This window comes from Physeter macrocephalus, chromosome 21 (genome assembly GCF_002837175.3).
Source record: "Physeter macrocephalus isolate SW-GA chromosome 21, ASM283717v5, whole genome shotgun sequence".
NCBI lineage: Eukaryota > Metazoa > Chordata > Mammalia > Artiodactyla > Physeteridae > Physeter > Physeter macrocephalus.
In genome coordinates, this window is record NC_041234.1 from 76614198 (window position 1) to 76639898 (window position 25701).

Below are 25701 nucleotides of genomic sequence, written 5' to 3' on the forward strand. Positions count from 1 at the left end.
GTAAGTCAGAAAGAGAAAAATACCATATGCTGACACATATATATGAAATCTTAAAAAAAAAATGGCTCTGAAGAACCTAGAGGCAGGACAGGAATAAAGACACAGATGTAGAGAATGGACTTGAGGGCATGGGGAGGGGGAAGGGCAAGCTGGGACGAAGTGAGAGAGTGGCATTGACTCTATTTTTACATTTGGTATTTTACACTACCAAATGTAAAATAGATAGCTAGTGGGAAGCAGCCACATAGCACAGGGAGGGCAGCTCGGTGCTTTGTGACCACCTAGAGGGGTGGGATAGGGAGGGTGGGAGGGAGACACAAGAGGGAGGGGATATGGGGATATAAGTATACATATAGCTGATTCACTTTGCTATACAGCAGAAACTAACACAACAATGTAAAACAACTATACTCCACTAAAGTTGTTAAAGAAGAAAGAACATTTTTGTTGAATGTGTGTCTCCTCCGATCCATGAGGGCAAGGATTATCTCCATTTTACACACTGATGTCTATCAAGTATTGATACCTCAAACAGTGTGTGGCACATAATAGATGCTCAACAAATATTTGTTTAATTGATTATGGATTAGGATGTCAGGGATTTGGTCCACCATCCTTAACACAGTAGACGTTTGATAAACTTATTAAATGAATGAGGCCAAGATCATGTCTTTGCCTTCTTTATACAATGATCACACTGTTGAACACATGGTAAACACTCCTTACATATTTTTGATCGGTGGATGGGAAATGAAATGGGCTTGCTACTGAACTTTCTATTATTGTAAACACAATTCTTCCCTTCATGACTGAGAAGGGGTTACCAGTTTGCTTACACACACAAGGAAGACATTTCTACAGCAGCTAAAAAAATTTCTTCCAGGACAATGCATTTAAAAGGATGGAAATTAAACTCTAAGGGGAGGGAAAGTATCAGGAGCTGTTCTGCACTGTGGTAGAACAGTCTCATTATCAGATACTAAAATGAACAAAGCTTGCTTAGTGAAGAGAAACACAGCCCTCCATAAGAGATCACCGGGAAACAGCTTAGCAATGGCTATAACCTTGCCATGCACAGATAGATCATCTCAATTGGCTTAAACAACCTCCCCCTAAAGCTTCTCTAAGCATGCTTTCTCTCCACTCTTATTACAGGAAATCAGTTTTGATTCTGCAGGCTAGAAGTGCATGGTACTTTTTGTCAGCAACATAACCTTATCAGAAACTGAAGTCCATAGGAGTTAGGTCATCAGAGAGGGTTTCAAAGTGGATCTGACCCTGTACAAGGGATGGCAGGGCAACTTGGGGATGGAGAGTACTAAGGAATTACAGGGGAACTCTGCAGGGAATGTCAAAATCAGCTCCACTCTTCCCCTCTCCTAGGAGTCTGTGGAATTCCTTTTCATTCAATCCTGAGGTCATGCTGAGTCATTAAAAAAAAAAGTGTTCTTCAGTGCACCACATCTCTGGAAGCCCTTTAGCCAGCCTGTTAGTCATTACTATACTCACAGGCTTGGGGCCAGCGCCATTCACACTTTCCTCTGCTCTGCAGCAGACGGACTGAGCTCCTCTCATCCTTGAGTTCCTTCTCCCCCACCTCTCTAAAACTCTTTTCTGAGGGAGGAACAGCTATAGCTTTGGGGATAATATAGCTTTAAGGAAACTTTTGGCAGATGCCGGTGTCCTAACATCTGGGCAGTGTTAACAGAATCCCGGAGGCCCGGACAGACCAGGAGCCACTCGTCCTAGGAATGTAAAAAAGTAGAAGTTTTTCCGACTGATGAGAGGAGCAGAGAGGAAGGAGAAAGAGCAAGAGAAGGAGAGAGGGAGAACACAAAAAAACCGTACAACAGGTAAGATCTGCTGCTTCATCCGTCCACACCACACTACCCCATTTCACAACCCGGGAGGGTAACGAGACCCAGGACTTGGGCAAAATGGCTTGGAGGTGGGGTGGGGGAAGGAAGAAGTTCTTTTATGAAACTGGACCACATGCTGCTTTCCATTTGAGCCGTGACCTGGATGCAGACACAAGTTCCCACTACCTTCCCGGCCCACAGCAGAGGGATGGCTGACCCCGGTGGTGAGTCAAGTTTTCAGTCTGAGACTGGGGAGAAGGTGGGCAGGGAAGGGGTCACAGACTCAGAGCACTGGGTCTGCAAAGGAAAGCCCCTGCTCCCAAACCAAGGAACTGGATGGAAGCTGCATGTGGGAGAGGGGTCGATGATTAGGGCATCTAGCTGTTCATTTTCCTGAATCTCTCTTTAATCTCCTCTCTCTCATCCTTTCGCTCCCTCCTTCTGCTTTTATCTCTTGCCTTCAGCTCTAGCAGATTGTCTTTTCTTGCTAAGCTTCCTTTCCACATCTTTTCACTTTCCTTGCCCCCCACCCCCCGCTTGCTCTTACTTCTTCTCTATCCTGCTTCCTTGCCACTCTCTAGGCAAAATCTGAAGCCAGGGAGTAGTGAACTGGAAAGTGAATTTTTGCCATTCTTGGACTTCTCCCGCCCCTTAGGGAGGCTGGTCAGAATCTGCCATCTTTTTGTTCCTCTATTTCTGGGACTGACACCTCCCCCGAGCATGGCATTTCATTGAAAGCCTCTGAGTGCTTGCTGAGAAGTCCAGCTGCCAGTTTATACCAATGGGCAGCAAGTTTTAATACTGTCATTTATGAAGTATTTGCCTACTGGGGACCACACAACTCTCATCCCATTAGAGTGAGGACGGGACGGGAAGTAAGAGGGCAGTAGGAGCTTGCTTACCCTCTCCTCACGCACCTCAGCAGGTTCTTTCCAGCCCCACTGACTTCCTGCTGGCTCAGCAGGGTAAAACTAGAAGGTTAGGCTGGACTTGAAAGCCAGAAGCCACTACTAAACCACTAAGCCTCAAAGCCCAAAGCTAAGAACACAGCCAGGGTATAGTCACCACCTGAGAGACTGCAGAAAGGAGATATCCAGTCCTGTTCAAGATGGAGTTGGTAATAATAATATCTAATTTACATGGATTGCTTCCCTATGTGCCAGGCAATAGTCTCTTCTATAAGGTGGATACTATTATTATTCCCATTTTATAGATGAGGAAACTGAGGCTCAGAGAAGGTAAGGAATTTGTCCAAAGCTAATAGGGACAGAATTGGATACACATGCAGATCTGTGTAACTCTAGAGTTCAAGTTCTTAGTCCATATATGCTAACACTTTCCCAGATTTGTGGCTAGGAAGTACTAGTTAAGTGGATGAAACCATCAGCTGGTGCCTTTAGATTGCAGGATTCTCTCTTGGTTCTATATGACTTAATGTTGACCCTTTCCTGGTCTTGGTACCTCGCTGTCCCTCTCTGTAACTTGGACCATGGAACATGGGCATCAGATATCACCAGGGTCAATTGAGAACTGATTGTTTTATGTCCTCTTCCTCCTGGGAGGAAAATACCAAAATTAACAGAGTGTTGTTATTCTATAAAGTGGAAGATCCTTACAAGGGGGACCATATAACAGGCATTCATTAATTTAAAAATCTCTCTTCTTCCTTGCAGATCCTGCATTTCTGCTTTCTCTCACTTTTGGAAGTTCGTTGATGGCTGATTTCTGAAAGTCATCCTCCTTTGCCCTGGTGCTTCTGGCCACATACCTCTATTCTTGTCTCTCTAAGCCACCCTCCCACTCCCCCCCTCCCCTTTCAAGGATGGCCGTTCAACTAACTCGAAGAGGAGCGCTCTCTCTGCTGCTCTTCCTCACTCCAGCAGTGACGCCAACATGGTATGCAGGTAAGGTCTAGGAGCTGTTGCCCATTATTTACAGGAAGGGCAGGGCTTAGAGCAAGTGTTAGAGAAGGGAAGGGTTAGACCGACCGCAATAGTAGACACTTAAATTAGATGCAGAGAAGAACTGTCCTCAACAACAAAGATGGTTAAACATTGCAAAAGGCTACCGAGGGAGGTTTTTGAGGCAAACTGATAAGAGATTTTCGAAAACAGGCTGCACCAGCATAAAAATGACATTGGTCAATATATCCTTGTAGTTTATTTGTACTACACAGGGAATATGACAAATATTTTATCATAACTATAAATGGAGTATAATCTTTAAAAATTGTGACTCACTATATTGTACACCTGTAATTTATATATTATACATCAACTATACTTCATAAATATAATAAATATAAATAAATATTAAAAAATAAGGTTGGTCAACACGGCTTTTGAGGCCACTATCTTACCTGCTTCTCCACTTAACTTTCCCTCTCCCCTCCCAGACGCTGTTTATAGGATGAGATTTTTATAGCCCTTTTCTGCTGAAGATTGTTAATGACAATTCAGACCACATTCTCTTAAACAGGAATCCCTCAGTTTCTTCTGGCTTGTTTCTTATTTTGGAAGGGATGGGCATTTCTAGATCCCTGAATGTTTCATCCTTTGCCCCTGGGGAGACATAGGGAGCTCAAGAGAACAGACCCAACAAGGAGATGGGAGAGGGGAAGGGGAGGAATGAAGGAAGGATAATGAGGTGCCAGACAGGGGGGTTTTTTATAACTAAAAATAATTAAAATTAATAACCAAGTGTTTTAATTGACATCAGAAGAGCAAAACAATAAACCCTGAGAACATAGAAAATATAGATAATAAAGATATGAGCAGAACTTAATAAAACAGAAAAAAGTATAAAATTGAGGTGATTTAGTAAGTCAAAAGAATATTCTTTTTTTTTAACATCTTTATTGGAGTGTAATTGCTTTACAATGGTGTGTTAGTTTCTGCTTTGTAACAAAGTGAATCAGTTATACATATACACATGTTCCCATATCTCTTCCCTCTTGCGTCTCCCTCCCTCCCACCCTCCCTATCCCAACCCTCTAGGTGGTCACAAACCACCTTTATACAGAGTGAAGTAAGTCAGAAGGAGAAAAACAAATACCATATGCTAACACATATATATGGAATCTAAGAAAAAAAAAATGTCATGAAGAGACTAGGGGTAGGACAGGAATAAAACACAGACAGGGGTTTTTGATGGGGCCCAGCTGGCTTTCCAAGTGCTAAGAATATTCTGTGGCCTGCAGCGTCTGCCTTCACTGGGGCTGGGGGGAGTAGGGGCAGGAGACAGGCCCAACTAATGGAGTTAGAAAAACATCCAGAGATGAGTAAATAAGAAACTGCTTCCATCACAGCTGCAGTCATTGTAGCTAAAATTTTCCACATGCCCTTAGCTCCTGGTGGAGGTTTCTGGCAGTAGCTCTGTTTGGAACAGCTGCATAAAGCTTTCAAACAAATATGCGCACTTCTTCCCCTCCTTGGCTTAACCTGGCTCTGTAGGGGGTGAAGCATAAGGGCTGACACTGAGATGAAGAAATTCAAGTCAAGCCCTTGGCAGAGTGCACACTGCTTGGGGTTAAAGGAGCCCCAAGTCCCCAGGAGATAACATGTGCAGCCGTCCTCCCCAACCTCCCCCCAGCTTCAGTTCAAGTACATGAGACCAAAATCCGGCCAAAGCCATGAGACTATGGAGTGGAGGTTAAATGGCTCAAGCCCCATTTTGAATAACTATAAGAAACCTCATGGCACACAAAGGCCTTGACCTTTCCCAGGGTGGAAGCCTGAGCTGTTGGAGTCTTAAGGACAGTGCAGTTTTTTTTAAAGACTTGGATTCATTTGAAACTCTCAAAGGGCTGTTTGCAAAGGTGGCTACTCCCCACTTCTCACAAGAATCACTATGGTCATCACTCCTTCTCAGGAGCCCAGGCTGGTGAGGTCTCTGACAGCCCTGTAAACCCACTCATTCTGCCTTTCTCTTTTCTTAGGAGGCTACGTGATGAGAGAAATTTGGAAATTTCCCAATAATCCTCCCCTACATCACGAGCTCAGTTGGCGGAGCTTGCTCCATCCCACCTGTTCATTTCTTCATTCAATAGATATTTAGTGACCACTCTCTATGCATTCAGCACTGTTTTGCTCATGACTATAGCCTTGTCCTCCAATGGGAATAGTACAAGGAAAGCAGCCAAGTGTGGATTCCTGGCTAATCAGAAAAAGGATCCAAGAATAATCAGCAGGGGGTAGGAAGCGTTAAGAATATAAATCAAGCCAACAGTGGGTTAAAAGTGCATATTGGCATATCTGTGCAGTTCAGGAAGTCAGCCAGTATTTCTTATCATAATCCAAGCATTAGGGGGGATCTTAAAATTGTCATCAACTCTCAGTTACATTTCCAACCACACCTTTGTGAAGGGTAGTGCTTAGAGGGTCTGACTGTACTATGCAAGTTGGAGGAACCCAGTAACAGACCAGAGTAACCACTGATCAGCATAAAGGAAGCAAAGAATGCCGCCCAAAGCTCTCCCAACCAGGGCTGAAGAGGGACAAGCAGATAGAACAAGGTGAGAAGGGGGGACCCTCTGGTTTCCCATGTCTCATCTCAGTATCTTAATATTTGCCAAAAAATACCCAAAGACAGGCAAAGAGGGGAAATGGAAAGGCTTAAAGTGGTAAGGTGGCCCCAACTTATTCCTGTCACAAAGCAGACTTGGCACCGGGCCAGCCACGTCTGTACCCTGGTGAAGACTGTAATTATCTGACTGAGTCTTCCCCTCAGCTTTCCCACATCCCCTGTAATTCTGGAATGATGTGAAATGCTTGGTGGCCTTCGATCCCGCACACATAGAGTGAAAAAAGGCTGAATTGCGAGAAAGATTTTGGATTTTTATTCCTGTTGGGCGTTGTCCAAAGCTCTCCCCTACCGCCATCTTTAGTGGAGTGTCTGAGTTTGGTCTCGAGGGGATCAAACCGCCCTGGGCTGGAATGCCTATTCTGTTCCTTACTAGCTGGGAGACCTTGGGCTACTCCCTGAATTCCTCTGAGCCTGTTACCTCAAGTGTATATGAAAGCAATATGGGTGTCTACCTCACTGAGATGTCAGGGTGATCTAATGAGATGACGTATGTAACGCGCTGAACCCAGAGTAGGTGTTGAGTGATGTTAGCAGTCGTTGTTATTGTGGTTGTTGTTATCCAGCCACCAGCCTTGGACACTCCTGTCTGCTCTTCTGGTAAACAGAGGCTTGCTCCCTGCTGGGCATTTCTTCACAAGCAAGCTCTGGAACAAGGGTAGGGGGACCAAAGCATTTAGAGAATCGTGCACATCTGTCCTCCTGTTCACAGGCGCTGTAAGGCTTTGATACTAAACTGAAACAGCTGACAAGAATTCTGTTTCCCACCTCCCCACCAAGAAACTTCCCAGGTGGGGAAAGAGGGAGCAAGGGAGAGGAGGCCTAAGAAGAAATAAAGGAAATCCAGGAGAAGAAGCGAAATGGGAAACCAGGAAAAAATAAAGGGAAGGAGAAAAAATGAACTCTTTGCTCTGGAATGAGGGCAAACCAACGAGGACATGATTTCATAAGGCAAACTTTCAGTTTGATTCATTCCCTTGTTCATCAAGCTGGACTGGTTTCCCAACACCCACCCACCCGCAGCCTGTGCCTGTGGGGACTGGAAGAGCCTCATCATCTGCACTCTGCTCCACCCTTTAGTGCAGGGGGCCTTGTGCCTCTGCGCAGAGAGGAGGCAGGCGAGCTTGTGGTCAGAGTGTTGACACAGGCCAAAGGGCTTCAGCACTAAAACCCAGCCCTGTCCTGGAAGCACCCCCTCTCCTGGGAATGCAGAATTGTCTTCTGACTCCAGCACGGCTGGCTGCTCTATTCCTGTGTGTGCTTTAGGGCTCTGGGAGGCTGGAAAGAGAGCTTCCGGCAACTTCCCTCCGGAAAGGACCAAGTTGTATTCCAATTAGTTCGTGTTCATGACCCATTTCCTGCCGTCTGGTGGAACGCACTGTTTAGTCTCCCGGACAGCCGTAGACTGGCCTCCACCAGGGAGTGGCCCACTTAACGGGATGAGGGTGGTTGTGGAATGTTCTCTAGCTCAGCAGCCCCCTACTAAGGCCCCTGCTGGTTAGAGGAACTAGATATCTTTCCAAAGCAGGACAAACTGCTCAGGAAGTGAAACTCTTCTCATGTCCCCTCACCTTTTGAGTCCTCCCTCTTTGCCTTCGCATGCCACCCCTAGCCCTGGCAACCAGGTGGCAAAAGGCTGGTGCCCTGTGGGCTGGTGGGAGCTTGAGGAATTATTTCCCTCTGAGGATTGTGAGAAGGTCCATCACTCGTGGAAAGACCCTTGCTCAGGCTCTATGTTTTCTTCCTACCTGGGACAACAACTGTCCATCCTCAGAGCTTGGTCATCAGTGTCTCACCGAAACTCATGTGCTACATCAAGGAAATGGGTCATTTCTGGTCCAGATGGGCAGGATGTCCCCCAACATGAGTTCACCCTCTGTGCACCTGAGGTGTGGACGTTTGCCCACAACAGTTCTGCTGCTTCACAAGGCAGGATTTTCCCCACTAAATAGCCACCTAGCTCCCCACCCATGGAGTGTCATGTCCTCAGAAAGGGACCAAGTTGGAAAGGGGAAAAGGCTGGGAAGGACTTGCATAAGAAACCAATATGTCACCTTGATATATTCTTCATTCTAGGTTCAGGCTACTACCCAGATGAAAGCTACAATGAAGTATACGCTGAAGAGGTCCCACAGGCCCCTGCCCTAGACTACCGAGGTAATCCTCACTGCTTCTCAGGCTCAGGAAGGGCCTTATCTGGCCTAAGGCCTAGGCCCTGCCTGAAGCATCCTCACCCAACTTGGCTCATTTGTGCCAAAGCTGCAGCTCAGGGAAGCAGGGGCTGTGGTTTCCAGTCATGAATTTGGTTACTGACTTGCTGTGTGATCTCACCTGTCTAGAATTAAAATTTAGACCACGCAATGTCGGATATCCCTTCCACTTCTAAGATTCTTTGTTTCTGTGCTTTGCAAGCCATGCTGAAGAGTTTAGCTGTTGTGCTAGAAGTTATAAGGAGTCATCATATGTTTTTGCAGAGGGGAGTGAGATTGTAAATAGTAATTTCAGAATATCAACCTCATTACTGTGGACAGAAAGTAGGAGTTCAGGAGGGGTAGAGCCTGGGTCAGGGAGATTCTCTAGGAATCAGTAACAGTGATGTTGGTTAGAGATGATTAAGGCTAGTGGAAAAGAAATGGAGAGCAAGGATGAACCCCAGAGATGTCTCAAAGAAAGAGATGTCTCAAAGAAAGAGATGTCAAGACCTAGTACAGATTTGATGTACCAAGAGGTTAAGAAACAAACGACTCTCTGAAAGCATCCAGTCTGAACACCTGGAAGAACTGTAAGACCCCTCTCACAGAGACAAGGTTAGAAAAGAAAAGTGCTTTGTACCCTATAGACAGTGGGGAGTAGAAAGATGGAGCTTCGTGAGTCAGGTCATTAGCTTAGATGGATGAGCTGTCTGAGGGAGCAGAGGGCCAAGGTCAGAGCCTTAGAAGACATCTACACAGGAGAAGAGGAACCAACAAGAAAAAAAAGAGATCATTAGTGGTCAGCCATGTAGGAGGAGATTGGGGTAGCACCTATCAAATTACAGAAGCCACGAGGGAAGAGAATTTTAAGGAAGGGGAAGGGATAAGAGATCTACTGTGTCAAATATTGGAAAGAAACAAATTGAGGGTATAAACAATATATTTGGCAAGAAGAAGGTAAATGGTGACCTTCGAGAAAACAGTTTCAATAGACAAATGATCAGAGTTTGGGGTTCCTCTCTGCTCCTTTCTAGCTACCTTCTACCTATCTTCTCACTGCCAAATTGTCCAGACCCACTGCCTCTCTGTTCCAGCACCTGCTAACTCCCCAACTCCCTGCAGTCTCTTTCCCACTCACCCACAGATTTCCATGCTGAAATGACAGCCCTTGAAGATCAATCACAATTCTCTCCCCAAGCCCAGATCATATGGCCCCTTCTTGAGCTCAACCTCCCCCATCTCTCAGTAACAGTGAACACCATCCCTCTCTTCTCACTCCGCCCCCTTCCTTGGGCTCCACGACATTTCACTCTTCTGGCCGTAGCTGAAGCCAAGAAAGGAGATGGGTTCTCTAGTGGTGACAAGAGGGAGCATGAGGCATGGATCTGAACTTTGAGCGACCCTGACCTGTCCCCTGAGCTTCTGGACCACATCTCCAATTACTGCTGGACACTTAAATTTGGAGATATCGAAAACGAAATTCTTTCCGCTTCCCTGAAAAAGGCTTGACATCTGGCCTTCAAACTTTTGATAATGATACCAGCATTCTCTTAAAAATACCTTAATGGCACCTTTAATAGCCCCTTTTCCTCATCACCTCTCACCAGTCATTCACCAAGAATTGTCGTTTGTTTATTAATCCATGGGATTAAAACTTTTATTACCTCACACATTGATAATGACAATTGCCTCCTAACTGGATTCTCATGTTTCTCCCTTCCCCAAACCTAGTGGCCCACTGTAATCATTTCTAACAGAATTTGGTCTCAGTCTAGCTGCCCGGCCTAACAACTCATTACCCCTTCTCCCCACATGAAATCTATGAGTAGCCAGATTAGTGGAGCTCTACTCTGTTCCCTAACTGCTTTGGCCCATGCTGAACTATCCCTCATCCATTCATTCTTTCATTCATTTATTCAATGACTATTTGTTGAGTACCTACTGTATACCTCTTCTGAAATAAATGTTTATTGTCTGGACCACTCGTTCGGCATTCATTATATACTGCCTCTTTGGTTTACTTTTTATTACCCTCAACAAAATAGTTACCTATTTAACAGAAGGAGCCACGTATGACACCCCATAGAGCTATGTCAAAAGTAGATGCTCAAGAAATGTGTACTGGCTGGTTGGCATTCTGGGAGCAGAAGCCAGACTGTAGGAGACTGTAAATGGGAGAGGTGGAGAGGTAGTTAGGAAAAAGCACCAGGTGCAGAAGGTACTTTCAGGGGTGGGGGGAGGGTCCAACAGCCCTATGATTAATATTAATCTGCCTCATTGGTTATTTTTAAATGTGTATAAAGCCATTAAAAAAATAAACCACATGGTGGCCTTTGGCCTTGGGGTCAAGTGTCTCATGGCTATCTTTGGGATTTAGTCTCAGGGCATAAAACTAATTCTCTATGTTGAGGGGGGAGGGGTGGCCAGGAAAGTACAACCTGAGGTTCCAGCATTCCTTGTAAGGTCTTGTGACCTCATAATCCACAGCTCTACAACTGTAGTGTTCAAGAGACTTTCTGTAATTTGGGGATGGCATCTCCAGATGGCAGCCGTGTTTTGTTGCTTGAGACGGGATGAGCCAGTGGCTCAAACCCAGACACTGATTCAGGGAATATCATTCCCATTCCCAGGACTAGATATATTTTACACACGCATTTTCATTTGATTCTCAAAACAGTCCTATGAAACTGGTTTATTATCCCCACTTTACAGATCAGGAAACTAAGCTCAGGGAAGTTCAGTTTAGAGAATCATAGAGCTCAGGGGTGGCAGAGCAGGAATTTAAGCCCAGGTCTGTCTGACTTCAAAGCCATGCTTATTCCATCTCTTTCATAACAAAGGTAACCTTTTTTTTTTTTTTTTTTGCAAAGAAGGTTTAAAAAAAAAACAAAAACAAGAGTTAACCAGTAAAAAGCAGATCAATATTTTAGAGCAAAGTGTGCATGTACTTTGGTACCATTTTCACTAATCTTGAACTTTCTTTCATTCCCTTAAACTGACTCCTAGGTTGGAGTCAGAAACTGTTCTCTGAGGTATGTCCCAATCCTCTGGGCCACCACTTGCTCCCAGATTTCTATAGCTCTGGGCAAGGTGGTAACTCTGCCTAAGTTATCTGAAGGTAACCACGAAGAAGGCGCTTTCAAGCCTGTTGTCAGCACATTGTTTTCTTTATAATCTCTAGAAAGAGATATGTGGATCGCAGAGGCCACAGGCCTGAATTCAAACCCCAGCTCTTCCACCTTCCAGCAGTTTTGACCCTGGACAAACACGTATTATGTGCTAGTCACTGTGTGTGCTATGTATCTTCTTTTTTTTTTTTTTTTTTTTTTTTTTTTTTTTTTTTTTTTTTGCGGTATGAGGGCCTCTCTCTGCCGTGGCCTCTCCCGTTGCGGAGCCCAGGCTCCGGACGCGCAGGCTCAGCCGCCATGGCTCACGGGCCCAGCCGCTCCACGGCACGCGGGATCCTCCCGGACCGGCGCACGAACGAACCCGTGTACCCTGCATCGGCAGGCGGACTCTCAACCACTGCACCACCAGGGAAGCCCTGTGCTATGTATCTTATAAATGTTATTTCATTTAAATACATTTCATGCTTGCTCTGGAGTGATAGGGGAAGACCTCTAAAACACATTGTTAAGTTTATTTTAAAAAGCATTGGTGGGAACAGTGGACGTAATATGCTACTCTATGTGATAAAGTGGAGGGGAAAATAAGATTCGCTTTATATGTGTAAAGAAACTATTAACAGTGTTTCCTGATGGGGGGACTTAGTGGGGGTAGGTGTGGGAGCAGGAGTGGGAGGGAAAATTTTACTGCATAACTTTTTATACTTTTGGGGTTTTGAAACATATGGCTATAGTACCTAATCAAAAATGTAAATGTATACTTCAAAACAGCAGCCTAACACGCTGCAATGACAGATATTGTAGTTAGAAAAAAAATGGCTTTTAGAGCCAGACAAACCTGGGGTTCAAATCCCAGCTCTGTCCCTTACTTGCTGAGGGCTCCTGGGCAAGTTACTTCCTCATCTGCAAAATAGGGATAAATACCTACATATTGTACCTTACATAGCTATTGGGAGAACTATATGAGATGATGGGAAAATGAAAATATAAAGCATGGTGACTATAGCTACTCCACAATGACTAACAAACAATTTTCCTAACACGTTCTTAGTTTCAATTTCCCATCAGTACTCTTTTGTTCAGCCAGTTATGAATCTCCGTAACTATACTGTCACCATTCCCATGTGGATGTATTTCTTCATCTCATCCACATCAATGGCATGAAAGGCATTGTCACATGCCTCACTGACTTCCACATAATGTACCTACCGTTTCCCCTGCTCTACTAGTCTGGTGACCATACCCAAAAAGGAAACAAGGTCAGTCTTGAATTACTTGTTTTGGGGGTCACTTGGAGATCACCACTTTTTCTCCTAACTGCTCATAAGTCTATGTTTAAATATTCTAGAACACTTTGCTATCAGTGCTGTCAGTCTCACCAGGCTATAGTTCCCAGAGGCTGCCTTCTTCTTCCTTCTGGGGCTCTAATGTACAGCATGGTGACTATAGTTAATAATTCTGTGTTTCATAGTCGAAATTTACTGAGAGTACATCTTAAGTGTTCTCACTACAAAAAAAAAATGGTAACTATGTGAGGTGATAGATGTGTTAATGAACTTGATTGCAGTAATCATTTCACAATGTATACATATACTAAAACATCACATTGTTCACCTTCAATATATATGATTTTATGTGTTGATTATACTTCAATAAATCTGGAAAAAAAGAAAACTGGGATAGTGTTTTTGCTCTTTCCAGCCTTCCAACATGTTCTTTTTTTTTTTTCTTTTGGTAAACTGCTGTGCCTCGTGGTTCGAGTCTTTTTTTTTTTCTTCCAGTTTTATTGAGATATAACTGACATACAGCACTGTATAAGTTTAAGGTGTACAGCATAATGATTTGACTTACATACATCATGAAATGATTATCACAATAAGTTTAGTGAACATCCATCATCTCATATAGATACAGCATTAAGGAAATAGAAAAAAAATATTTTTCCTTGTGATGAGAACTCAGGATTTACTCTCTTACAACTTTCACATATAACACACGGCACTGTTCATTGTATTTATCATGCTGTACATTACATCCCTAGCACTTATTTATCTAACAACTGGAAGTTTGTACCTTTTGACCACCTTCATCCAATTCCCCCTCCCCCCACCCCCTGCCTCTGGTAATCACAAATCTGACATGTTCTCTTTATGCCAGTATTCCTCGAGGCCAGCAAATTTGGACTTATTTACAATAGCTAGACCCTCTATTACTGTCTCAGCATTTATCCTGAGGTATATATTTCCCATTACTATTGCTTGCTTGTTCTATCCATTCCAATCTTATGTGTATTTTCCTTGACAGAATATGGGTGAAAAATAGGATGAGAGTGATTCGAGGTCCCGGCCTCGAATGTAAAGTCTTGATGATATGTGTTGTGACCATATAATCAACAGCTCTGCAACTGTAGTGCTTAAGAGACTTTCTGTCATTTGGAGATGGTGTCTCCAGATGGCAGCTGTGTGTCACAGCCACAGGCTCAAAGCTAACGCTAGAAGCCACAGGCTGTCGTGGCTTAAAGGCTAGTTTTCTCACTGTCATCTGTCTTCATTCTCCAGCTGCCCTCAAACAGAGGCTCTAGCCTTTCTTTGTTACTTTAGCTCCTGTTGAGCTTTTTTTCAAAGCCCCCCTTTTGTTGTCTCTTAGGATTTGGGAACCAAATTAGCTCATACGGGGCTTTAGCCTTCCCAGCCCCAGGCTACGAAATCTGTGTCAGCCTATGTATGCATCCTTGGGCAGGTGGCCCTCTGCTTGTTTATATGTTCCCCTTTAAAATCTGAACCCACTGAAGAGTCATTTATTTTGTGTAGCAGATGAGGCATCTTTATGATAGCTTTATGATTTAACAGCCCTATTACCTTTTGTGCTCAGTATTGAACTGGGATTGGACTTTCATTCCTAAGCAACCTACTTTGACATGGCATTCCCTTCCTCTCTCTAGCTTACATCTCTGTGTTATTTTTAACAGTTATTGTAAATGTACACACTGTAAAAATTCACTCTTTTTGGTGTTTTGACAAATGCAAAGAGTCAGGTCACCAGTACCACAGTACCAAAAATTTGCCCAGGGCTGCCCCTTTGAGGTTATCCACCCCTCTACCCTTGATCTCTGGCAATCACTGATCTATCCCAATATTTCTGCCTTATCCAGAATGTCACATACATGGACTCCTACAGCCTGCAGCCTTTTGATTCTGGCTTCTTTCATTTCACAGACTATATTGGAGATTCCTCCAAGTTGTTACATGTATCAGCACTGCCTTCTTTTGTATGGATAAACCACAGTTAGTTTAAACATTCACCCTCAGAAGGACATTTGAGCTGTTTTCAGTGCTTGACAATTATGAATAGAATACTTTAAACGTTTGTGTACAGGATTTTGTTATGAACACGGGTTTTTACTTCACTTGGGTGAATACATTAAGTGGGACTGTGGAGTCACCTGGCAAGTGTACATTTACCTTTCTAAGAAACTACCAAATAATTTCCCAAAGTAGCTGCATCATTTTATATTTCCCCCAGCGATGTATGAGAGTTCTAGTTTCTCTCCATCTTCACCAGCACTTAGAATTGCCATTTTTTTTTAAGTTTAGTCATCCCAATGGGTGTATAAGGGTATCTTTTTGTAGTTTTTATTTAGCATTTCTCTGATGACTAATGATGCTGAACATCTTTTCATGTGCTTATTTGCCATCACTATATCCTCTTCAGTGGCATATCTGTTCGTATCTAAAGCTCATATTCTAACTGGATTGTTTGATTTTTTTACTGTTGAGTTTTCCAAGTTCTTTATATAGTCTAGATACTAGTCATTTGTCCGATATATGGTTTGCAAATATTTTCCCCCAGTTTGTGGTTTGTCTTTCATCTATCGACAGTGCTTTCCACAGAACAAAAGTTTTTAACTTTGACAAGGTTCAGTTTCTTGATTTTTTTTTCTTCTATGAATTGTGCTTTTGGTATCATGTCTAAGATCTCTTTGCCTAGCCCTAAATCCTAAAGATTTTTCTCCTGTTTTTTTCCTAAAAGTTTTATAATTTTACTTTTTTCTCTGAAGTCCATGAGCCATTTTGAGTTAACTTTTGTTTAAGGTATGAGACACTTAGGTCGAGGTTCTTTGCTTTGCTTTTCCTTTTTTTTTTTTTTTTTTTTTTTTTTTTTTGCCCTATGGAAGTTCAATTGCTCCAGCATCATTTGTTCAAAAGGTTATCTTTCCTCTATTAAATTGCTTTTGTAACTTTGTCAAAAATCATTTCAGTATGTTTGTGTGAGTCTGTTTCTGGGCTCTCTGTTCTGTTCCATTGACCTATGTGTCTGTCCTTTCACCAATACCACGCTGTCTTGATTTCTGTACTTCTAGCTTACTTTTCTTCTATTGCTGCAGTCCCCCGATGGTGTTATACATTAAATATCCAGGATGGAGAAGCCACATGCTACTCACCGAGAGGAGGAAATTATCACAGCAGCCTGGGCACTCGCTGTGAGCTCTCCTGTGACCGGGGCTTTCGACTGATTGGACGGAGGTCGGTGCAATGCCTGCCAAGCCGCCGTTGGTCTGGAACTGCCTACTGCAGGCGTAAGTGGTGTCTGTGCATGCATATGTTGACATGTGCGTATGAGAGAGGCTGGCCGGCCAGCCACCCAGGGTATATGCCTGGAGGTGTTACTCTGACCTCTGTCAAGTGCAAATTGAGAATCTTCCACAGGCTCCCAACAGGGTCTTTCCCCATCCTAACACTCTAGCTCATTTTCTCTCCCTGTGGTTATTGGTCAAGCAATAGGGGCATTAAGTAGCAACCAGCTCTTCTGGCTCAGGAGGTCGAGGAGTGCATGGAAGGCTTACGCCTGGGGCCTGATGTAGACTTGGGCCTTCCTCTGGAGCTCTGAGCATATGTGGTCTCAGACTCATTCCCACTTGTGGTAAACTGCTGTACTTCCTGACCTAAGGCCTTAGAAGGCCTTGGCAGTGAAACTATAAGACATCCACTAGTCTTCATTTTCTTCTGAAAGTCAAGAAGAATCCCTAAGGCTGGAATGTGGGCGCGCTAATACACACGTTTCACATCATGTCCCCCTTAGCTCTCAAATCCCTACCTCTTATTCAAGCCCTACAGCCTACCCCATTTTGGCAGCTGAGCTTTGTCTGTCCCTATGTCCATCACTGAATGCCATTTGTAGAACACCCACGTGTGCGGGGCCCTGTATTGGTCACTTCAGGAGCCAATTCCTCAGCTACCAGGCTGCTTATAGACTAATGGGATGGAAACACAAATGTGTACACGTGAATGGAGTGTAAGGGGATGCCGAATGCTGAGCATTCAGAGAGAATGGGGTTGGTCAGAGAAGATGCTATGGAGGACAGGAGAAGCTTGATAGCCAGAAAGAGGGAAGCTACCATGCCCCTCTAGGTGACTGTAATGCATTTGTTTTAGGACTTAGACACCATCATTTCCAAAATGAATTTGAATTGGCCTTACAAATACGTCTACAATAAACATAAAACTTAAGTCTACAAATGAACATTAAACCAGTTAAAAAATGGAGATGTACAGATTTCCAGGTGCCTAGAATGAGTTAATTACTATATTTACACACTGAATCTGGCTGTGTCCTTCCTCATAAGAGACACAAGGGCAAACACTTTGGATCTATCATTTTCACTGTCATATAATACTAAGAAAACAAATTCAGCTGAAAAGACAAACCTTGTTTTTGGACCTGATTTCAAGGAGGTCATTTTTGCCTAGGTCTTTATATAAAGGAGACTGGAAAAAATAAAAGGCAATCATCCTCAAGTCTGGTTTGACCAAGAAGCAAAACAAACATAGCTCGTAGAATCTTTATTCAAAGCTCCAATAATTGAAGTTAAGGAGTGTTAGAACTTAGACAACCTAAAGGAAGATATGGCTGGCCTACTTCTTTCAGGTATCAGGTATTTCAAACTAGACTTTGGCAAGCACAGGCTCACAGTCAATTCATGGGCCCTGTCTCCACTTCTGGCACACGTGATGTCTAAAGCACACGGACTCATCTTTAAGCAAATGCCACCACAGCTGGCCCTCCAGGCACTGGCCTGACTTGTATTCTCACTGGCACAGAGGGCTAGCCTGCCTGTCAGTGAGCCCAGCTGAGGAGTGCTTGTGGTAGTACCAACATTATACTCAAAAAAGGAGCCTTAAATTTGTTCAAGGGCATCTAGCATTTGAGGAGCAAGAGAGGAAAACTATCAGGTGCTGAGGCTCTGAATAAGCCCAGAGGTTTATATGCATTGTCTCTTTAATCTGCACAATAATCCTACTTCATGGGATACACATTTTAGTGACGAAGACACTGAGGCTTGGAGAGATGAGGTAACTTGCTCAGGTCACAGAGCTAGTAAGTGGTGGAGCTGGGATCCAAACTCAGGCGGTTTCTCAAATCCATGCACTTGGATGAGTAATTTACTTCTTTGAGACCACCACCGCAACCCCACCCACCGAGAGCAGTACCATACTTCATAATGTCAAAATAAGAAGGCAATTAGGAAAAAGAGGCAATCAGGCACAAAAATGTCAGGGCAGTTTGGTGTAGGGTTTTCTGTATTTTCTGCTGTTCTCCCTGTGCTAGATGCCCAGGCATCACCTCCACATAACCCCACAGGCCACTGAACTTGCCGCTTCATTCTCTCTTAGAGATGAGATGCCACGCATTGCCATTCATCACGAGTGGCACCTACACATGCACAAGTGGGGTGCTTCTTGACTCTCGCTGTGACTACAGCTGTGCCAGTGGCTACCACCTAGAAGGTGACCGCAGCCGAATCTGCATGGAAGATGGGCGATGGAGTGGAGGCGAGCCCGTATGTGTAGGTAAATGCTGGTCGCTCCCAGCTGTCCTGCTGCAAAGAGCCAGCCTGGCATTATGTCCACCACATAAGGCATTCCTGCTCGCTGCAAGGGTGGTACCCTGGGCATGGGCTTAACAAAGTGATCACTTCCCGTGGAGCTGGGCCTCCCCAGTTTTGTTGAGCATCTTGTACTGAGAGTGCATCTTTTACCTACCCAGTGGTGTGGTATTGTTTCTATGGGTTCCCTCCAGGGCAGGCAGGGGACCCACGAGTCAGCACTTGATTTCTGACCTTGGCAGACATAGATCCCCCCAAGATCCGTTGTCCCCACTCCCGTGAGAAGATGGCAGAGCCAGAGAAACTGACTGCTCGAGTATACTGGGACCCACCCCTGGTGAAAGATTCTGCTGATGGCACCATCACCAGGTGAGTAATGGATGCCTCCTATGCTTCCCACCAGCTTCTCCCAGGCACTCAGGCTGCCCACACTGAACCGCACAGACTGAGGGTACAGTGATAATGTGCCCCAGACCCCAGTTCTAAGAGTCACCTTCCTCAGTGGCTCTCTCACTTTGTCCCATGCAGGGTGACACTTCGGGGCCCTGAGCCTGGCTCTCACTTTCCCGAAGGAGAGCACGTGGTTCGTTATACTGCCTACGACCGAGCCTACAACCGGGCCAGCTGCAAGTTCATTGTAAAAGTACAAGGTTAGAAAGAAGTCTTGCACTTCTGCATTGCTTATTATGCCTGCTCTTCCCTTACCCTCCAGATGCCCATCACAACCCTCTCCTCTCTATGCCTGAAACAGACACTGCATGTATATTGGGAGATGGGAAAAATAAGTCCACTAAACAGGTCATTCAGGAAGCCTGCATGACATGTGCATACACGTGATTCAGAAACTCTGTTTCCCAACAAGACTTTCTCACTCTCCTAAATCTACATAAAATCCACAAAGGTACTCTTATCCATTTCTTTTCTTGGCCTTCAAAGTAATGATTAAAGCTAATCAGCCTTCATTCTCCATCTTCCTCCTCTGCTGAAATTGGTGGTGTTGGCTGCCCGATTCTTGCTTTTTGTTTTGTTTTGTTTTCATCATAAAATTAATTCATGCTCACTGTTGAACATATGGGAAATAAAGAGATATATAAAGGGAAAAAAACCTATTACTCTATCATCCAGAGGCAATTGTTGTTAATCTTTTGGTATTTTCCTTCCAGTCTTTTATTCACACATACTTTAAAAAATATATAATTGAGATCATACTGCATATCCCATCTTATGTCACCCTTTTTTACTTTTCATTATAACACAAGTAATTTTCTCATGTTCTTTAAAGTTTCTTCAGAAGTATTTTAACGACAGTATAATAATCTGCTTCTAAGAATATATCATACTTTGCTTAACACTTCTCCCACTGATGGATATGTAAGTCTCCTCCAATTTCTTTTTGATATTAAAAGTAATTTGTAAGGTAGTCATCTTTATGTGGGGTGTCCCCAAAGTCTGAAAACAAAAATGGCAATTTCTTTTTACAGATTGATAGTCTTTTGATGACAATATGTATACTCACCTGTGCTTCCACATTTTATGAACACCTTTGTCTACATTTCAGATTTAATTCTGTAAGGAAGGAAAATTCTGGCTCTAGCTCTGGCCATTGGAAACACAGACAAGTCATTCATTCTGATCATTCTGGGTCTGCTGATCTAGAAAACCCAGGATAGGCATCCTCTCAGCCTTTTTTTTTTTCTAAAAGAGATAACATAGCCCCTAACTTGAACTCCTCCCTGATAGTGAGACGCTGCCCAACTCTGAAACCACCACAGCATGGCTACCTCACCTGCACCTCAGCGGGGGACAACTATGGTGCCACCTGTGAATACCACTGTGATGGAGGGTATGAGCGCCAAGGGACCCCCTCCCGGGTGTGCCAGTCCAGCCGCCAGTGGTCAGGATCACCACCTATCTGTGCTCGTGAGTGAAACTAGGAAATGGGGAGAGTGGACATATTGATCAGGGCTACTTTGGGGGATCTCCCAATGTCTATGACTCAGGGGCCAAGAGCAATGTGTCTGATGTGGGAATGGGGGATTCTGAGATGTTTCCGGGCCAGTGTTCCCCCTTAGCATACTCCACCTCCAAGAAAAAGGGTTTAAAATCTCCAAGTGTTCTTTCAGGATTTCCCCCAAGGAAAGTAGAGAATGGACTTGAGGACAGGGGGAGGGGGAAGGGTAAGCTGGGACGAAGTGAGAGAGTGGCATGGACCTATATACACTACCAAACGTGAAATAGCTAGCTAGTGGGAAGCAGCCGCATAGCACAGGGAGATCAGCTCGGTGCTTTGTGACCACCTAGAGGGGTGGGATAGGGAGGGTGGGAGGGAGACGCAAGAGGGAGGAGATATGGGGACATATGTATACATACATATAGCTGATTCACTTTGTTATTGTAAAGCAATTATACTCCAATAAAGATGTTAAAAAAAAAAAAAGAAAGAAAGGGAGAAACAACCAAAAAAGGTTAACCCAAAGGGCTGGAACACCTCAGGATGTTGTTATCCATGCTGGGATGAAGGAGCAGGCCATCCTCTGACTGGCCATGTGCTTCTGCCCTAGCTATGAAGATTAATGTCAATGTCAACTCGGCTGCTGGCCTTCTGGATCAGTTCTATGAGAAACGGCGACTCCTCATCATCTCGGCTCCTGATCCTTCCAACCGATATTATAAAATGCAGATCTCTATGCTACAGGTGAGAGCCACTCCTCTAATCAGGGCTTAGCTTCTTTGCATTCCCCCTACCCCACTCTGTTACCCTCCTACCTCTTCTCAAAGACTTGCTCTTTCTGCAGCACAAATGCTACTTCTTCAGACTCTGTGGACAACATTTGATCAGTTTTACCGTAGACAAATTTAGCACATTTTAAAAACTGCTGTTTTTACTGAAGAGACAGTGAGGTCACTGGAATGGTGGGTCACAGGAGGCTTGGTGAAGCATGAGAAGGCTGTGTGGCAAAACACTCTGGAGAGACTTGTAAGATGTATGATGACATGTAAATGTGGGGAATTAATTATGTTTATGTTTTCAAGGAATAATAGCACTAACAGACAGGCAGTAAGTGCTATATAAGGACCAGGTATACAAGTATGTGCTTTACACATATTCACTTAATTCTCACAGCAACCCTTATGAAATAGGTACCATTACTATCCCCATTTTTTAGGTAAGGAAACTGAGGCATAGAGCGGTTAATGATTTGCCCAAAATCACTAGTTAGTAAGTGGCCGAGCCAGGACCGAACCCAGGCAGTCTGATTCCAGGATCTGTGCTCTTAACCACGACTAATAGCAGACGAGAAGGAAAAGTGTTGTGATATTGCAAAGTAATATGAGGGAATTGCGTGAGGATTTTTAACATTCTACCAGATATCTAGTTAAAGCCACTTGTGGGTGAAGGAGAAGTGGAAAAGACAGAATAGATCTGACCATTGGGACTTGTGAAAGGAACAGACCAGATTCGATCACTATGTTGTACACCTGAAACTTATATAATATTGTAAATCAACTATACCTCAGTAAAAAAGAGAAAAATAATATAATGCTAAAAATAAAGAATAGACTAGGCTCTTGAAGAGAATTCAAGTTATGCTGACAAGACTTGGAGAACCAGCTCTGATAAGCTGAAAGGGGCTGGATACCCAGGTAGAAGAATAAGTTATTTCGGGGGTATCTAAAAGTTGAATCTTACAAGTTGCCAAGTCACTATTCAGAGGCCCAGGATGAAAGCAGCTGTATCAAGAGAATGACTGGGTATCTAGACCAAAAAGGACCTAGTTCCTCCAGGGATCCCAAAAAGGCAGACAAAGGCAATACCTCAGCTTGAGCAGAAAGCAAGAACAAGAACAGAAACCAGCCAGGGAGAACTGTGACTTTGAGGGCCAGGTCTAGAGGAATAGCCCAAAGATTAAACAAGGGGTGGGCACCAGGCAGTGCTCACTGCTGCTTTAAACCTCCCCCCAGGTAACTGGCTAAGAGGCGCCCCTGCTGGATGAGGCAGGACAAAGAGCCGGGGTAGGGTTACAGGGCGTCCTGCCCAGTGCAGAGGAACGCGAGAAAGGGTAACGGAAAGAGCACTGGCGCCATTTTGGAGAAATTCCGGAGACTGAGAGAAGGCCATGGCCACGTAGCCTAGTGGTAAGGAGCACACACTTGGGGCAGACAGCCTCGGCCCTTATTTTGAATTTTGGCTCAGCATCTTATTGTCATGCAAGTGTGGGCAAGTTACTTTCTCCTCTACAGAATAAGAATGATACCACCTACCCTGTTAGGGGTGTTGTGAGGATTAAATTCAATTATTCCCGCGAAGCGTTAGGTATGTGTGTTCGATGAACAATAGTCATTGTTATCCTATCACAATAGCTATCCATTAAGAACCTATGTAGCTTCCAGTTATAAAATAAATAAGTCCTGGGGATGTGATGTACAGCACGGTGACTATAGTTATATTGTATGTTTGAAAATTGCTAAGAAAGTAGATCTTAACAGTTCTCATTGCAAGAAAAAAATTGGGACTATGTGTGGTGATGAATGTTAACTGGACTTACTGTGGTGATCATTTTGTAATATAGACAAATATCAAATCATTATATTGTACACCTGAAACTAATATAATGTTATATGTCAAATAATATCTCAATTTACAAAAGAACCTATGTATTTAAAAACCTATGCAAAACTAAGCAAGGAGAGATGATGTTCCTGCAATTTACCAATTACATTTCTCTTTTCTACCCCACATGGTGTAACCAGTGTCCCACGCTTCATTAGAATAAAGGAAACACTGTTAGGGCAAGTGCTTCAGGAATGACAGAGGGAAGAGATCGTAGACCCCCTGGTGTGATGGTTGGGGAAGAAGCCCCTCCTTTCCCACACTGCCTCGACGTGGTCCCAGGAGGAATCAGCTAAGTAGCCTTAGGTTTGAGTCTGATAGCCTATTCCAGAAAACCTTCTTCTCTCCCCTCCCAGCAATCCATCTGCGGACTGGATCTGCGGCACGTGACCATCATTGAGCTGGTGGGGCAGCCACCTCAGGAAGTGGGGCGCATCCGGGAGCAACAGCTGTCAGCCAGCATCATCGAGGAGCTCAGGTCCAGGCTGGGAGGCCACAGGGAAGGGCTGGGCGGAAACTCTAGGCAGGACATTGGCCACAGGAGGGCTGTGGGACAATCAGCAGACACTACTCTCTTGGGGAATTCCTTGTGTTTGAACTCTTTGGATGTATTAGGTAAGGTCAGAGAGTGGCAGGGTGTCAGAATTAAATTGGGGGTTGGGCAGTGCTTAAAATACAGATGACCACCCCAAACCACCTCAGGACTGTGCTTTTAGGAGGCACCTCAGGTGACTCTGAAGCACAGCCAGGGCTGAGACCCAGACCCAGACATGACTCAGATAAGCCTCTGATCCTGTTGCCTTATGGCCTTATCCTTTTGCCCTCAGTCTCCAAAGGAGCAAAACACATTTTAGGCACTGAAATCTGAATCATACCCATCTGCCCCTGGGGGGAGAGAAGACCATGGGCAACAGGTGGCAGAAGTTGACTTTTCTCATTATCTATCTATTATCACCCTTCCAAATGCCTCCACATATACGCAGAGCCAATAAAGCCATCACTGATCTCTGTTCTATAAACTAACACCTGCCCCTAGGGCTCAGTCTCAGTAGGGACAGAAAGATTCAGTCCCAGATAGAAGAGAGACTGGGAAACACTCAGAGGAAGGAGACTGCAGACTTGGTGATATTGCTCAACTTCAAGGTTGACCAGGTGACATTCATCAACCTCAGGGCTGCCACGTTTGGTTGTGCAGGCTGTGCCCAGCCCAACTCTAGGAAACACGAGTCGCAGCATAGTGCATGTGACCGGTGCTCCCTGGAGTTATTCCATGCAGCCCGCATTGCTGTATGCGGTAGCCCTGCTTAAGGGGGCCTGTGAGGCAAACACAGCTTGGTAATAACAAAGCTGTTCCATCTGGGGTGAGGAAGGGACAGCTTAACAGAGCTAGACACGTAGGGGCAGCAAGACTCGGGTCTGAGCAGAGAAAAACAAAGGGACTTGAGACAGGTAGTGGAGGGGATGGGGCCAAGGGTTTGGGTGGGGAAAAAAATTAGTCCATCAGTGGAGCTGTGAAAGGTCAGAGGGTAGTAGAAGCTGGTGGGATGACGCCAAGACAAGGTCTCAGACCTCCCTGGGCTCTTCTCTCTAGACAATTTCAGCGCCTCACTCGCTCCTACTTCAACATGGTGTTGATTGACAAGCAGGGAATTGACCGGGAACGCTACATGGAACCTGTCACTCCCGAGGAAATCTTCACGTTCATTGATGACTATCTACTGAGCAACCAGGAGCTGACCCAGCGCCGGATGCAAAGGGACATATGCGAGTGAACTTGAGCCACGGTATGGTTGAGGTCAAGGGGAAAGGTCCCATAGTCAGCCGAAACTGGGGCCTAATAAAAGGAGAAAATGCTTTTCCACAGCTCTAGGGACAGGACTCTGAGGTGGGTGAGGTTTCCTGATCCTGGGACATTTCCAGGCACCTTTTTAGGGCTGTGGAATAGTTTCCTTAAGCAAGGAGCATAAGAAGCTAGGGAGGGACCGAGGACAGGCCCTGGGCAGCAGGTTGTGGACAGAAGGTCTTGCTTTCCTAACCTGTGCTTCTGCCCAGCTCTCCAAAGTCTTCCAGATAAGTAAATTCTAAATTCATTCACTAACCGGCTGTGTTTTAAATGGTTTCTCTACCCTGAAGTGACAGCAGAGGGCAGCACCATCACAGCAGACAACCAGGACACTAGCAAGAGTGGCTGATCTTCCTTACAGGTTAACTGTGTGATTGGAGGTGGGGGGGAGCACCAACACATTCTTGAACTTGTTTGTCCTTTCCCTTTTTAGGGTATTGGGCCCCAAATGTTCTGTTAGCCATCGCTTCACCTAAGAGTTAGCAAACTGCTGCAGGGGGAGGGAGCTTGCGAAGAAAAATCAGGCCGGAGCAGAAGGCTTTCTCCTGCCCCTCCAACTAGCTCATGGGCAACAGTCTCTCTCCTTACTGAGCCTCCAGTTCTCAT

The 25701-nt window shown here is 44.6% G+C and overlaps 1 protein-coding gene across 6 annotated transcripts in view; it reads left to right on the forward strand.

Annotated features, from left to right (window-relative positions):
• The first annotated feature begins 1497 nt into the window (after positions 1 to 1497).
• SRPX2 (sushi repeat containing protein X-linked 2) overlaps positions 1498 to 25701 on the forward strand; it is a 35143-nt gene continuing 10939 nt past the window's right edge. For 3 of the 6 annotated variants that reach the window (XM_024129462.1, XM_024129459.3, XM_055081620.1), the window contains exons 1-11: positions 1498 to 1853; positions 3533 to 3763; positions 8517 to 8597; positions 16118 to 16333; positions 18429 to 18605; positions 18883 to 19009; positions 19169 to 19290; positions 20381 to 20560; positions 21202 to 21335; positions 23609 to 23730; positions 24844 to 25036. In XM_024129462.1, the coding sequence (XP_023985230.1) occupies positions 3682 to 3763; positions 8517 to 8597; positions 16118 to 16333; positions 18429 to 18605; positions 18883 to 19009; positions 19169 to 19290; positions 20381 to 20560; positions 21202 to 21335; positions 23609 to 23730; positions 24844 to 25024 (1422 nt within the window). In that variant the 5' untranslated portion in view covers positions 1498 to 1853; positions 3533 to 3681 and the 3' untranslated portion in view covers positions 25025 to 25036. Of the gene's footprint in view, positions 1854 to 2011; positions 2084 to 3532; positions 3764 to 8516; positions 8598 to 16117; positions 16334 to 18428; positions 18606 to 18882; positions 19010 to 19168; positions 19291 to 20380; positions 20561 to 21201; positions 21336 to 23608; positions 23731 to 24843; positions 25351 to 25701 lie in introns of those variants that run through there. The other 3 variants (XM_024129460.3, XM_055081619.1, XM_024129464.1) reach the window with 3 other exon arrangements.